Below are 14,980 nucleotides of genomic sequence, written 5' to 3'. Positions count from 1 at the left end.
CCGTGCAGGCTCATCTACTGAAAACGATTTTCTAGTATTTGTACCTATATTTAATGACATTCATTTCTATTACAGACATACGAGGAGGTCAGGCGATAAAGTATATCACAAACTGAATTAATTTTGCTCTAAATTTTAAATTAGCGAGTTCATTTCCACTTTACCTGCCGGCGTAAGGAATTGATTGTGTTAAGGAATTTGTCTAGAAATTAAGCAGAGACAACAATAATGAGCCTGATTAAACTCCTTCATTTGCGGTAAGTGTATCTTTGTCACAAACAACATTTAAAATTTTGTGCAGCTTTTGTAGATACATGTGTCCCGGTTTTTCCTGTGTTTGTAATGACTAAATTATAAATCAGCGTATTTTTACATAGTTGTTCCACCAGAGAAACGCCGATCCAGCTCTCAATGTAAAAAAACTTAACTTCATCTTAATTAGCCTATAGAGACGAATACAAACGCAGACTCGTAGAATAAAATTTTATTTGCAAATATTTCTTTGACATGTGGCGTATAAAATTACATTGATATTAAGTATATTGACAATGATATTGACCTAATATTATACTACATGTAAACGGTTCAAGCTACATAACTGCTTTAATTGTTTGTTTAATCACAGTTATTGTACACAGGTCAAGCAACACTATTTTCAAAGTATCTGTTAATGGCAAAGGCTCTTATGTTTTCGATGATGAAAGTTAATTATGTACATCTCGATATTCCCTTAAAATCTTATTTAGTTTATAAGAGGCATGTTTTTCTAAACGTAGTTTATTTCGTCTTGATAAATTAAGATACAGCGCAATCTGTTATTATTACAATCAATTTCTTGTACGTGGCTACGACCATCTAACGGAATCAGTAAGAATTAAATAGAATGTCGGCTGCTTGGAAAATCTCGTTGTTACAGATATTTCGGATAGATGGCGTTGTTCAATAGATCTTTTGCAGCAGTTCTATAATAGTATGAGTAATTGTGTTCTATTAAACAAATATAAACTAACCTAACGAATTATGGCAGATTTATTTTTGTCTATGTGATTCATGTGTGAGTATTACGCATGGAAAATAAAGTTTTCATCTGATGGCTCAGGGTTCCGAGAGCTTTAGGCGTTTCTGGGCTAAGTTCGTGGTTTTCTAATCACTAAAATGTGGTTTTTAAAATTATTATTGATTAAATTTTGCATTTTTAATTTTATAAGTAGGTATAGGTCCAATGAGATTTGCAAACACTGATTTATTAATTGCTTATAATTATATATTAAATAATTGCACGGTTTACTAATTGCTTTATTTATTTGGCAATGTAAAAGTAGACCATTTGAGGAAACTCTGGAGAATATATTAAAATAAAATGGTTCTTCAAGCGAAATAGAAAACTGAAGCTTTTCTCTGTGGTTAGTACATACTCGCTTAAGGGCAATCAAGAAATACATAATATATTTAATCAGTAATAAACATTATATGATCCATGTAAGCTTTTATAAAGTATTCAGACGGTGTCCACGTTACAAGCCATAAAGTATTGTAGGTCATAATCATAGCATTCTTTAATATAATCTCAGGCTTTATAAGTATAACTGTGTCGCTTTACATGGGAGTGCGGGCTCGTAGTGAAAATAAAATATTCTTTTTAAAGACTGTTGTTACAATGTCTAATGGCTTGTTTATGTCGTACAAATAAATATGTCGTGTTAAAATTATAGCTGACACTAATAGCGTACCAGACTAGTGTAGACTTAAAAACAGGATAGTTCTCCACTATTGAAATTATGGGTTTGCTATATATCGATTGTCTTTTGGATGAAGAAAATATTCTGAGGATCTTGTTGACGGACGGACGTAGATTCTGTTAACGTGAACACTATAGATTTAATCAGATTGGAGCTTATGTCAAGTTGAACTCTTAAATTCCAAACTAGCGCATGATTGTTTAAAGTGAAACTAATTGGATGGTTTTATATAGATTCTTTTCATGTATGCAAGTGTTTGGTCATACGCTAGTCTGGAATTAAAAAGTATGACTTGATTTAAATTCGATATAATCGAATTCGAGTTCCATTCTGTAGGGAGTGAGCCCACTGGGTTTTGGCAATGGAAAAAATGCAGTAGAATGCCGGTTCGGTTTGACGTTTTCGAAGCTCTCTAAAGGTTTTTCTTTACCATATAGTAGTAAGTAAACAGGCACTTGTACACGTATCTAGTTACCTTATTGAACGAGTATGTTACAATTCACGCTGTACTTAACCATGGCAGTTTAGTTTAGCAAGAGAAAGCTGTCCGCCCACGACACTCGTATGCAAGGTTCTTCATCTATATTTCATACAAAGCTTAGTTGCTTCTTGTTTATTACGGACAATACACTTAAAATATCTATTGCATAGAGTGAAGTGATTGAAATATTAAGTAAAGATTCATTTTTTAAATCATCAATGCGAGGAAACTACAAAAGACACAAGTGTGGACACAAGTCATATTTAAGTGTTTCATGCAGATAAATGATAACGACTTTATAATCAGAACTGTAATATCAGCAACAGGGTAAAGACCTTATTTTGCAATTGAGTGAAACTTAACAATCACGGTACTTGTAAAACGTGAACTAGAGATTACATTATGAATCTTATCAAGGATCGGTGCGTGGGCGGGCCAGCGTCCTGCTAATCACATTAAATTGTCATGTGTGTACAGAAGTGTCGGTAAGTCGGTCGTGCTCACCGTTGCTTACCATATGATATATCATCTAGTTGCGCCCGGCCTTGTTATTTGATATCGTAATTCGATCTGGTGGAACCCAATATTCATAGATCACAAAGTAAAATTACATGCGACAGCCGCGCAATTCCTTACTCAGTGCATCTCGAGATCCTTACAGTTCCACACGTCTAGGAAATTAATTAAAGTCTACAACTAAACTACCGCCATGCGGCGCAAAGATCCACCGCCTGCGCAGAGTTCAGGCAGAGGCAGGAGTCTGATATCAACAAGAACGATGCAGCAGCAACAGCGCAAAGTTCAAAGCGCCAAAAGTCTACTGCCGAGGAGCTACTCGTCACCCGCCCCGCATAACGATCCAGATAGCGCGTTACCTCAGCCGATTCAAAGAGGGTACGTGATTCGAAGCTTCTCTACACCAGATTCAAAGCTAATCGACTACAGAAGAAATTCAGATTCGTTCTACAGACCAAAAACTCATGGCTCCAGGAGTGAACTAGATTCAGATCTAGAGAATTTTGAACAATTTGAAGAATGTTTCATAGACATCGATGCTGATCAAGACGAAAACATATTAACTCAGTACAGAAGCAGTCCTGAAAAGGACGAACCAAAAAAAGTGATGACAACGCTGCTACCTGGTAGTGGTCTTCAAAGAGTATCTTTGAGACCTATCTCATCCACTGCAACGCAAACACTCTACAGCGCTAGAGAGGCTATGAAGAAATTGCAAAAAGATGACTCCAAAGGCAAGTATTCTTTTCTGGCCACCTTTCTTACAAAAGTCGCACAATGTTAAATACTGTCAATCATTGACTATTAATTTAAAACAATAATTGCAAACATCGTAAAAATCATATTATTATATTAGAAGTCGTGCAAGGAGTAGAAGTTACATACATATGTTAGTATTAAATAAAACACGTAATGTGTTTTTAACAACCTTCTTAAGATCTCGCCAAGGCTATTGATAATGTAACCTGTTTGTACCGAACTATGGAATGGACCGATTAGAACCACATAAAGGTTTACCATCAAACACATAACGTTCATTCATTCTCGCTCGTTTTAAAATCAAATCAGTCGATCATTTTAAGTTAGGCGTAATCCTATTTAAAAATACTGTGAAGAGCTTTATTCTGTTGCATTTTCAAGTCTTATCTAAGAGTAGGTAATGTTATGTTTTAAATAGTTTTGCATTAAACAGTTTGGAATAAGCAACTACGAATGCTTGCCCCAAAAGTAGGTAAATGTATCCAAAAATAACACAGTAGAGACTGGTTGTTTACATAACACACATCATAATATTAGCTATGTATTTTTGTGAACACTGAAAACCAGGAGCTGATGTAAATATATAACTTATAACAAGAATTGTGGGGCGATATTTATTTGGGTTGTCTTTTTATTTACAGGGTCAACGCGTTTGAACTTTAGGCCGCTGGTGGTGAAGATGCCAGCTCGTCACATGTTGCAGTCAGATCGTGGGCCGCCATCGCCGGGTGTCGAAGAGTTGCAGTCGTCACCACAGCTGGAACTAGAAGCTGCTGAACTGGACCGAGAGCTGGATAATGCGGAACAGCATTTGGAAAAAGGTGTCGCAATAGCTACGGAGGAAAGTGATGCTGACACGGTGAGTAAAAATACTAACACAATGCAAAGAACACAAGCTCTCTCATTCTACTAAAAAGTCTATTATTCTTGTCAAAGCCGAGTTTCACGATTGGGAACAAGGTGAAGCAAAAAATGCATTTCGTGAAATTATTTCTATTTTAACTTATGATCCTGTCAAAGTCCTGAGTGACTTTCTTTATTGGCTAAGTGAGTAAACTAAAGAATAGTGTATTTATATACTAACCATGACGTTCTACTTCACTGCAATCGTTAAGGAAATTATAGTAATCATCGTCAAGGTTGAACGTTATAAAACTTATAATTGTTGTTTCTTTTTAAATTATAAGTTTTTGATTGGCCTAATTTGATGATCGTAGGTTTGCAAGAGTGACTTTATCAAAAAAGTAAAAGTTAAATTAATTGGTCAAATCAATTTAATATAAGCTAAATTATTTTTTTAACCCAATTCAATCAAATGAAATAACAAAATAAGCATGCAACGTTTTATTTTAACGTAAAATTATTTAAGTTCTGATTGTATTTGCCATGTCATGTTGTTCCACATCGGATAAAAAAACAAAAATTCTCAATATAGGTTAAAGTATGTATAAAGATTATTTTTTGAAATACCTAGCTTCAAGAATAAATCGTCTATTAGATAAAGCCTTTAATGGTTTGTTTTTTAATATGCTTTATTATACTTTAAACATAAACAATGCTGGCCCAGTTATCGGTGTCGGACAAATCGCGTTCCATATCTGAAATCATAAATAGCGTGCGTTTCGGCGGCCGGCGCCGACCCTCTGTTTTATTATGGCGAGCGTTGGGAAACTGGAACTTGGCACATACTCACACCATCATGTATCTCTACAACTACAAAATCAATAGCAAATATAAAGACACTAGATTCCCGCATCAGCTTCGCCTTACATCATGTTAACCGTAACAAATTGTAGACCAAAATCTTCCTGTCTAGATGAAACCCGTTTGAAAATCTGTTCAGTAGATTTTGAGTTTATCGTAAAGAAACAGACGCGACGGGTTACTTTGTTCTATAACATCTAGTGATTAGCATCGTTAATAGTCTAGTTATGTAGGTATGGCATCATTTAGTTAAATTTTAGCAAGTGGGTTATATTTTGACACCCGTTGACGCCTCGCACGTTGGCACTTGATTAGTTGCCAAAGATTTAGGAGTACCGTTGCAATAACTCGACACTTCTGTTCGAAGAACAGTTTTAGACATGTGATCAATCAATAGTTATAATATCAATATTACCTACATGATTTTTTTCAATACATCAAGCCTGTTTGTCCCGTATGTTACCAAGTATACCTTTTCATACTACCGTTTCGCTATTTACACTCTTAGCATGTAATTTTATAGAGAGCGTGAACTTTACGAACTCCGAATTACTATTGAAAAATATTCCAATATAAGAAAAGACCAAGAGCACTTTGACTGGCCCAGGAATCGAATTTGAGATCAGCAGTCGTATATACTACCGCCCAAATCATAGAGACAGTATTTTCGATCACAGTGCTGTAACAACGATCAATAATTGTAGGTACACTACGGTGTAAGATGAGGTTTGTTCGACACGTTAAAAGCTCGCCTCCTGCGCTCCACATTAGTGGGTATCTTCAGGACTGAGATTGCGACATTGTCATGACCGGAACACATTTAGATTTTACACATACTCGTACTCTGAACAGTTACTTACAAATTGATGTATAGTAATAATTTAGAACGTATCATCCTTCTGTGTTATAGAATTCTGTGGCTGCTTCTAGGACTGGTCTTAAGAAAGAAACAGTAGGATAGTTAAAATTAAAAAAAAATCTTATAAATATTTCTGTATAAACAGCGTCGTCGCAATGAAAATAAATATAGTTTAAAATCAAATCGGAAATTACAATGATTCAGTTATCTGTGATTATGTAAGCTGTGTTCTATAAAACGCATTAGGTATATAACTATTTACCCATCATATGATGCAACTAGTATAAATAGCCATCGATATAAATACTTATAACGAACGATATAGGACATCCTGTTAATATAACATATTTGTTTCCTCGATGTAACATAAATAACAAGCATAAGATAAAATATTCCCGTTGGTGAAATATTGCTCTATTGAAAGGGCTCCTGTAATATAGGACTCGAAGTAAAAAACGGTGAACCTGATCATCCGTCAGGATTTTCGTTTTGTTGAGTAAAATAAAGAAGGAATTAGGACATCATTTTCGCTTTGATTTTACTAATATGTGTCGTAATTTTTCATCATTAGAAATGATAACAGGAAAATATGTAAAATAAGCTCATGTCGAGTCGTGAGTCGAGGATCTAATAATTTCTTAATAGTAAATTAAGCGTTTGCATACAAACGTTGGTAGTATTTTATTTCAGGGATTTGTATTATCAGTAAGTAAGTACTTTGTAGATATATTTATTCAACGTAATATACAAATGAACATTTGAATAAAAATGAACTAGAGGTTAATAACTTTCGTATCTCTACAGCTAGATACGATAACCTCACCAGACCATAGCTGGCTAACTAGCAACGTAATCTAAAGTGGGATTGTAGGCATGCACCGGTCCGCAGAGAGCGTCCATTTTCCTCGACGCATCTCGTTTACGAGCCGCAGTTTATTTACTACGGCTACGAGGCGACGGATATGACACGTGCGCCTCTCGCGCTATCAGCCTCCCGCGCGCACCACGATAACAAAACAGCGCGTATAACAACACAAATAACTACGATCGCGCTATTTCCACACGTAACCAGTGTGAAAATTACTCTCTTTCTGCGGCTACCTTTCGGTGTTAACGATATGCAAGTCAGGGGTGTGCAAATGGCGTGACGTTATTGAGTCGGTACGGTGCCGTTCCCGTGGTAGCCAAACATAAACATCGCGTGATCGATAGCAGTATAACGGCGGTTCGTGCGACGTATGGTGTTCGTGGTGGTGGTGGTGTGACGCTTGCCATAGTTGTGAGGTATCTGAGTGGAGCGATGCGCGTCTAGCCAGTAGCCATCAGCGGGAACAATGAGCGCGCCTTGACCTTGCGGCGCGCGGGAGGCAGGGGCGCGCGATGACGCCAGCGCGGTCGGCCCGCGCTTCGGCTTTCGGGTGCGATCCTTCGCGGACGGCATCCGCGTAATCGGCGGTCAGCGCGATTCTGAAGTACGTCAAAAATTCCGGGGCGGGTGGGCGGCGCCGCGACGCCGGGTACTCTCACGCCGCACTCATTCTGCGAGTCGGCGCCGACGCCGACGCGCCTCGAACGACCGACCGACCGAGCCGACTCCCGCCGATCGAGTAAACCGCGACATGCGCGCGCACCGACATGGGTAACGTGCAGTGCTGCGCCAGCGGACGCTTCCCGGAAGGCAAGCCGCCGAACAAGCCCAAAAACAAGAAAAAAGCTAAAGGACTTAAGGGTGTAAGCAAGAAGAGTAACGGTGTGGGTGGTGGTAAAGGCAACGGAGCCGTGCAGAAAGTGGTGACCATGGCGGAGGACGGTTCCGAGAGAGCCGCCCCTGCGGAGTCGCAGGTGCAGGCCTCGCCACCCGCCGTCGATGTCCCGGACGGCGGACCCGTGCGGCTGGAGGAGAATGCGACGCAAGATGCCGATGTAATTGATTCAGAGACGAATGGTTCGCGCACTGATATGGCGACAGCGCGGGAACGTTTCTTTGGCCAGGTACTAACCGAATTTTCACCTTTCTTTGGCATTGCTACTATTATCTAAAATACAGCGGTAGGTAACAGCTGCAGGAATATTACAAGTGCCGCACGGCGTGACGAACTAATCCCTTTATCGTAGCGGAACGAATCTGCTCGACTCGGAGGTCGCTCTGCTTTACATCAGCTAATGTTATAGGTAGGTACTCTTGATAACTCTCGAACTATATATACCTACGAGCATTATCTTAAGAGGAATCGCTCAGAGTCAATAAAACAGATGTTTGTTTTTAACTGGAGAAGTCGCGTCGGCAAAGTCGATAGGTAAACAACTCATCATTAAATGTTCATAACACATATTTTATTATTCTGATAAGTAATAGTTATTATTACGTCTAGCACCTATTAACGAGAATAGTTAATATTTCTCGTTTATGATTAAACGATTTGTTGAATGAAGTCTAACAGTTCAATGCAAAACGTAACACTTAAATACATATAACTCCTTATCTGAAGAAAGTGTATACCTTAACTATGAGTTTAATAATGTGTAATTTTCAAAGTGGATACAATCACAACATCCCTAGAAATATGTTTTAAGCCGAAAGTCGAGTAAAATCACACTCCTTGCTTGTTTCTCAGCATATAGCAACATAAACGTAATACATCTAGTTTTTACCTCACGTACCTGTTTAAAACAATGTCAAGACACTCAAGGGAAACATGTGTGAGCTACGTGCAACTAACATAATATTTATGTAACTATTCGTATATTTTTGCATCTGTGAAATAAATTTTAAAAACGTCAGTTCGTGTCATTATCTGTGGTGTGTGTACTTTACTTAAAGGTTACTGGACAGGTTCTGTGATGATCTAATGTGCATACATTAAAGCCACCAAGGACTATCAAAGAAAACTAAAGAAATAAATATTCGTTAACGATATACCGAAGACGATGCGCGCGAATATTAATTAAATAACATCATTTTTCAAAGTAATACACAATATGCCACACAAATCTTTCATCTTACTGTAATGAGTAAGCCTAAATTGTCTGATTTAACCTTACAGACTGGCGAAAATACACATTTCAAGAGTTATAAATAAATATTGAACTGAAGCAAGTATGGTGGTTTTAGCACGATCCAGGTCAGATAACCTACTTACATTTCTTAGCAACGGTGCAAGTAAAAATGTATCGTGTTGTTATTGGATTTAATATACTGTGTTTTGAGTTTATTTAACACATAGACCACGTTCGTATTATCATCATAAGTAATCATAATATCTCCTATTATTATTAAATTAACTGCTTAATTGCATGTGGGAATCGTGATGTTGAGGTCTCAAATTTCGAGCGAATTGGCTTCCACAATTTATTAAGTTATTTGAATAGAGCACAAGTAAATAGATATCCAATACGCCACTTAAGACGTGTAACTTGACGTACGTATGTTTGTTATAAATATCTGACTCATAAGTTGTATTTAAATTCACAAAACGTTCTCTGCCTGCTTTCTATCCACTTTGTCTGGGTTATTTATCTGGATTGAATCATCAATTCTGCCCATACGATTTTTCCCGAATCCCACGCACATTTTCACGTAAAATTGTCTACGTCATCGTATTTGAAAATATACGTAGTTCCTTGAAATGTTCACGTTGAATTTCACGTTTCTTCTTGAATCAAGAACTTCGTGGATGTGACAACTTACTCACGCATGTCATTGACTCAACGAGGAAAGTGACCGAGTGATTTTGATTCTAAACTCCCTCAGCTTTTTGGAGTGAGTCCAGACGATTTCCCGAAATAACTTCGACTGTTCCGAGTTAATGCAAGATTTCATTGGTGGTTGCAATAGTTCGTTCCGCTTACTACGATATACATATACACACCTTTGTGTGGGTTCGTCCCAGTTTCAGGTCGCACCGTATAAAACGGTTTCACAACCGCAAGGAACAATGAAAATAACCTGAAACTGAGCATTTCTCTGACTCTTGCTTCTTATGAGGTTAAAATGTAATCATTTCTTCACTTTGGATTTGTCTTTTACTTGATTCTGTTGCTTAATGATAAACTATTGTTAATTCTATTAAACTTCAGTTAAGGCTGTCATAACGTGAATGAAATCATCTTCGTACATAGATGGATATTTGATTGTTTGTGATCGATCATTTATGTTTAGCACTCGTTAGTGTTGTATTACGTAGTTAAATCTTATGACGTCACTCAGGTACTTGTCACACAAAAAGTTTCTTTTATATTCAATAGCAGCCCATCCCGGCTTCGCACGGGCATAATATTATAATAAAAGAAAATACACAATGTTTTACAGTGAGTTTCTAAAAAAATGACATGTAGGGTTAGATTATTTAAATTTTAATAAGCAATCCTATTTTTTTTTAAATAAAACATAGCCTATGTTACTCAGGAATAGTGTAGCTTGCCAACGGTGAAAGAATTTTTTATATCGGTCCAGTAGTTTCGGAGCCTATTCAATGCAAACAAACAAACAAAAAATCAAACATTTCCTCTTTATAATATTAGTATAGAAGTATAGATATAAAGAATGATGGGCATCAGGTGCGTTTGAAGTAGGTTTTATTACGACAAGTGTGCAGAGTGCATACGCCATTCCAACACGGCTGACCTGTCGTAAAATGTTTATTTTATATGTTCTGTCAGCAACATGAATTGTCTAAGCAACTTAAGTAGGTGGCTTTGCTAGTGATATCGATTTAACTATTTTACTTAAAGATGATCGGTACGGAATAGATGTGTTTGAAAAGTACACATATACTTAATTATAGCGTTGTAGTTTAAAGTAACTAACAGTGCCTCGATTCTGTACTACTATCGACTACCGACAACCGAACTGTCATCGAGAAATTTTGTATGAAAATCTGATCAGCGCCTCTGGCGGGTGTCGTAGGAAACATTTTGGCAGTACATTCTAAATGTCAAATTTCGATAGCTAGCCGGTTGTCGGTACTCGATAGTAGTACAGAATCGAGGTACAGGTGGACAAAATAATATTCGATTCAAAGGAATGTGTACTCTGTCACAATAGTAATAGGGTTCATGTTAGATACTAGTGGTTGAAATAGTGCGATGGTACCAGCGAGTTCGACACAAAAACACCACTTCGCAGCACTCAAGGGTATTTACTTTATCACTTAGCACAATAAAAGGAGCCTTGGGCGATAACTCGGATTCTACTAAATCTTTTTACCTAATCATCACTCTCATTATAATAGAGTAAATCTAACTATAAGCTGCTATTACTAAACTATGTTTTTGTTTTCTTTAAAAAACAAGTAAAAAGCTCAAAAAACTGCCATATTAATCTTTCAATGACGTGATGAAATCCAAATTACAACAGGAAAATTAAAACGAGTGAAAAGACAAACACTGAAATTTGGGAAACCCGTGTTTTTATGTTTGAGGGAAATCTCTTATTGTTTACGTATAACAAAAAAAGACACATCTGCCACCACCAAAAAACATTATATTATAAGACTTAAGTTGATGGAATGGGACATAACGAAAGCCTAAAAGAAAAGCGAGAAGTTCTATTATATATGAAATTAACAATAATTACAAGTCATTCTAATTGTACCTCGTCATAATCATGACCTACGCTGTACATTACATAGTCACTTCTCACTAGTAACAGCCGGAAAGACGAACACAATACAATGTAATGCACGCAATATCAAAATACGTGAAATTGTTACACATAACACAAAGTTTAGAGATTTAAATAGAGATTATAAATTCGTCTTTGAGAACTTGCCAAACAATATCTCGGAACTGAATGTAAAGAACAGCTGGCTTACTCTTGACACTCGAATTCGATTTCAATCGTGACGGTATCGAGTTTATATCAAATTGTACAATTAAGTGATATAATAATATAATTGACTGCCTCCGTGGCGCAGTGGTTTTGGGTCCCAACGCCGTTATCACTAATTATTTGTGCGATCCATAATTGTTTTGTGTCTGGTTGTGCTTTGTGTCCGTTGTTTGTATGTTCGTAAAAGCCGTCGCGACACAAGAGCAATTCTTAGTGTGGGAGTTGTCTTAAAAAAAATTGAAATAAAAAAGTTTGATAATAGCGTGTAATCACACGCTTTTTTATTTTATTATATCGTTAGTGGTCAATCTAGTGTCAAAGTTGGTCAAGCCTTAAGGCCTTTGATATTTTTTAACGACTATTGTCTTAACTGAAAACAACTGGAACTGACTTTGAATGTGCCTTCCGAAGCACTGAAACGCTCAATTCAAATACCACTATGCGGTTAGGTACATCAGTTTGAAATTTAAGAGTACAGTTTGTCCTGAGCTCGAATTTAATACGATTTGAATTCGAGTGTCAGAAGTAAGCCAACAATTCATTCTCGGTATCTTTTTGTTATATTTCTTCTCTAATAATTCGTGTCAAGCAATTTTCACAAACCTTTTGAAATCTTTTTGTATTTTTATTCTATTTTCCTGCTTTTTCACTGTTTAGAACAGTATATCTTTGTTAACGTACGTCTCTAAATAATTTATCAACACTTCAAGGTATTGCTTTTATATTTGTTTACTTTTAGCAAAAGAATATCGTTTAAAGATATTTGATATTTCAATCAGAATTCTCTGGTACTCTTTTGTTAAATTCTTAGTTCTATGAAACGATTCTTGATTTTTTAATAATAACATTCATTCCGTTAATTATATTTCAATTAAACGTAATCTTTTACATTGCTAAACACGGGTTTTCTCTTCGAACGAGAGAAATTAGGCCACCGCGCTATCCAGGGCGTATATAAAATTGAATAAATCCTTTGCTATAATAATTTTAATATCACGACGCAAAAATATTTCCAAATCACTTTCTAAAGCGTTTCTGAATTAGACTCGCTCTAGAAGAGCGATTGTTGTTGAAAACTAAGATCAACCATAAAAATCGTATTAGACTTGACCGCTGACTAAAATTTCAACTAAATAGCAGATTTGTATCTAGACTTTCACTTAATCTTCGTTAACACTATTTAGGAGACAAAACATAAAACAAAAACACCGCTATGGGACTTATCTGATGAATAACTAATTAGTAGTGAAAGTATAACGACGACAGTTATCGTTACAGTTTTTGTTAAAATGGACGGAAATAATCAATTATGTTTGGATATTGATTTACACTACTGTTTTAATTTAGATGTTGAAGAAAGAATAAGTTTAGATACTTGAACCCGTCTTGTATATTCCCAGTGGCCTTCTTTAACACTACCGAGTGTAGAGGAAACAATTGGAAAGATATCCTAACAATTATAGCCCCTTCCAATGTCATAATTAAAAAGTGACTATTTATCCTTTTTAAGTCGAATCGAAAGGGAACAGTTAAGGAAATACGACACCCAGGTGAAAACAGCTTAGACGATTTCCAGTCACCCTGGAGACAATGATAGGGACGACTACTGGGAATATACCTCTTTTTGTCTACTTTCACCCGTGGAGTTAGGTAGTAACGTATTAATACACTAGCATTTCACCTTTGGCAGATATCGTCTGAATGTTTACATTGCTAGAACAACCGTTTCCACGTTACTATGCTTCATATAGTTCAGTAAATGTATGAACAACCCAAAATAACATCAATGTCCGTGCTCTATTCAACAACCGAAATAAATATGGCATTACTTTTCCGTTTGTAAGATAATGACATAATACACGCACAAATTAAACTCTATACATTCTAATAAATGTATTTTTTATTTATTTATATACGTGGCCATTAAGTTCAAATTTACTAAACTCGTTAAAGTCGGTACCAAGATAATCAAAAAGCTTTAGAAATAGCTTCAAAACGTTCAGAATAAATAGTTGGTTACGTTTATTTTTTAAAGAAAGTTCTAAACAACAAACTTCTGAGGTTGCATAAAAAATTACAGTCGATGGCAAACAAAAGGCTGAAATAGCATCATGCCTATACATATATTATCATAACAAAATCAAAGTTTAGTTGTTCATCCAGGCTCTTGTTATTATTTCAATAGGTATACGTTTCGTCGTGTTGAGTAGTTCATAATCTGTAGACAAGTATCCGTACAAAAAAAAAACATTATTCTACATACATATTATATTGAGTAAGCAGTCACATAGTAGTTACGAGAGGTCAAAATACTCTACCAAAAGTCGTGTGGCACGGAACGACTGTTGCTCTAACGTCTGACATTATGAATGAAGTGTTAATGAGCATACCAGCTAGACAAATAATATTTCAGATATCTTTAAACTAATAATAAAAATACGTTTACAGAGTGGATTTTAAAACTACAAAATCTATTAATCGCTAATTACATTAAACTTAAATTTTCCGGGCCTACTTTGTAATAGAAAATCATTAATATTGTCGCTTTGACTTGTAACGCTATTGAAAATCTAAAAAAATATCGTCACATTATCATATTTTCTTAACATTTGATTCGACATTGTGTAGTACCAAGTACTATCAAAAGATCCGCTTGTCTATCGCGGTAGACGCAGGCAAGGCGCGGGTCAATGGTGCGTGACGTCATACCCACGATAAATAAATCTGTACTCGTGATACGGTGATGAGACTGGCATGCAGCTTACAAACCGCACCCAAAACGTGATTCTTCAACCTCCTAATGAACAATTTAAACGATTAGATTTAAATATTTGTGCTGTTACTTATTTACGACATATTTGATAGGTGACTCATTTATGTGAAGGCACGTGGATAGAAAGCCTGCAGGATAACGATTACTTGCAAATATTGAACGAGTTAAGAAACGACTTGAAATATGTTCATACGTTGCTGATATCTTGTGAGTTAGTAATTCTCCTAATAACTAACTGTGTCTAATTTATACTGCAGTACTAATTTTAAAGAAAAATTACAGAAAATACAAGTCTTCACGTCATGCTTTTCTTACTTGA

At 36.3% G+C, this 14,980-nt stretch overlaps 1 protein-coding gene across 3 annotated transcripts in view; it reads left to right on the top strand.

Moving 5' to 3' along the window:
• Positions 1–2,852: 2,852 nt before the first annotated feature.
• Sarm (sterile alpha and armadillo motif) overlaps positions 2,853–14,980 on the top strand; it is a 57,732-nt gene continuing 45,604 nt past the window's right edge. For 2 of the 3 annotated variants that reach the window (XM_076113622.1, XM_076113621.1), the window contains exon 1: positions 7,694–8,050. In XM_076113622.1, coding sequence (XP_075969737.1) covers positions 7,694–8,050 — 357 coding nt within the window. Of the gene's footprint in view, positions 3,471–4,136; positions 4,355–7,693; positions 8,051–14,980 lie in introns of those variants that run through there. The other variant, XM_076113620.1, reaches the window with a different exon arrangement.

This window comes from Anticarsia gemmatalis, chromosome 4 (genome assembly GCF_050436995.1).
Source record: "Anticarsia gemmatalis isolate Benzon Research Colony breed Stoneville strain chromosome 4, ilAntGemm2 primary, whole genome shotgun sequence".
NCBI classification, from domain to species: Eukaryota; Metazoa; Arthropoda; class Insecta; order Lepidoptera; family Erebidae; genus Anticarsia; species Anticarsia gemmatalis.
Note: the sequence above shows the minus strand (reverse complement) of the source record. Positions and strands in the feature narration are given on the sequence as shown.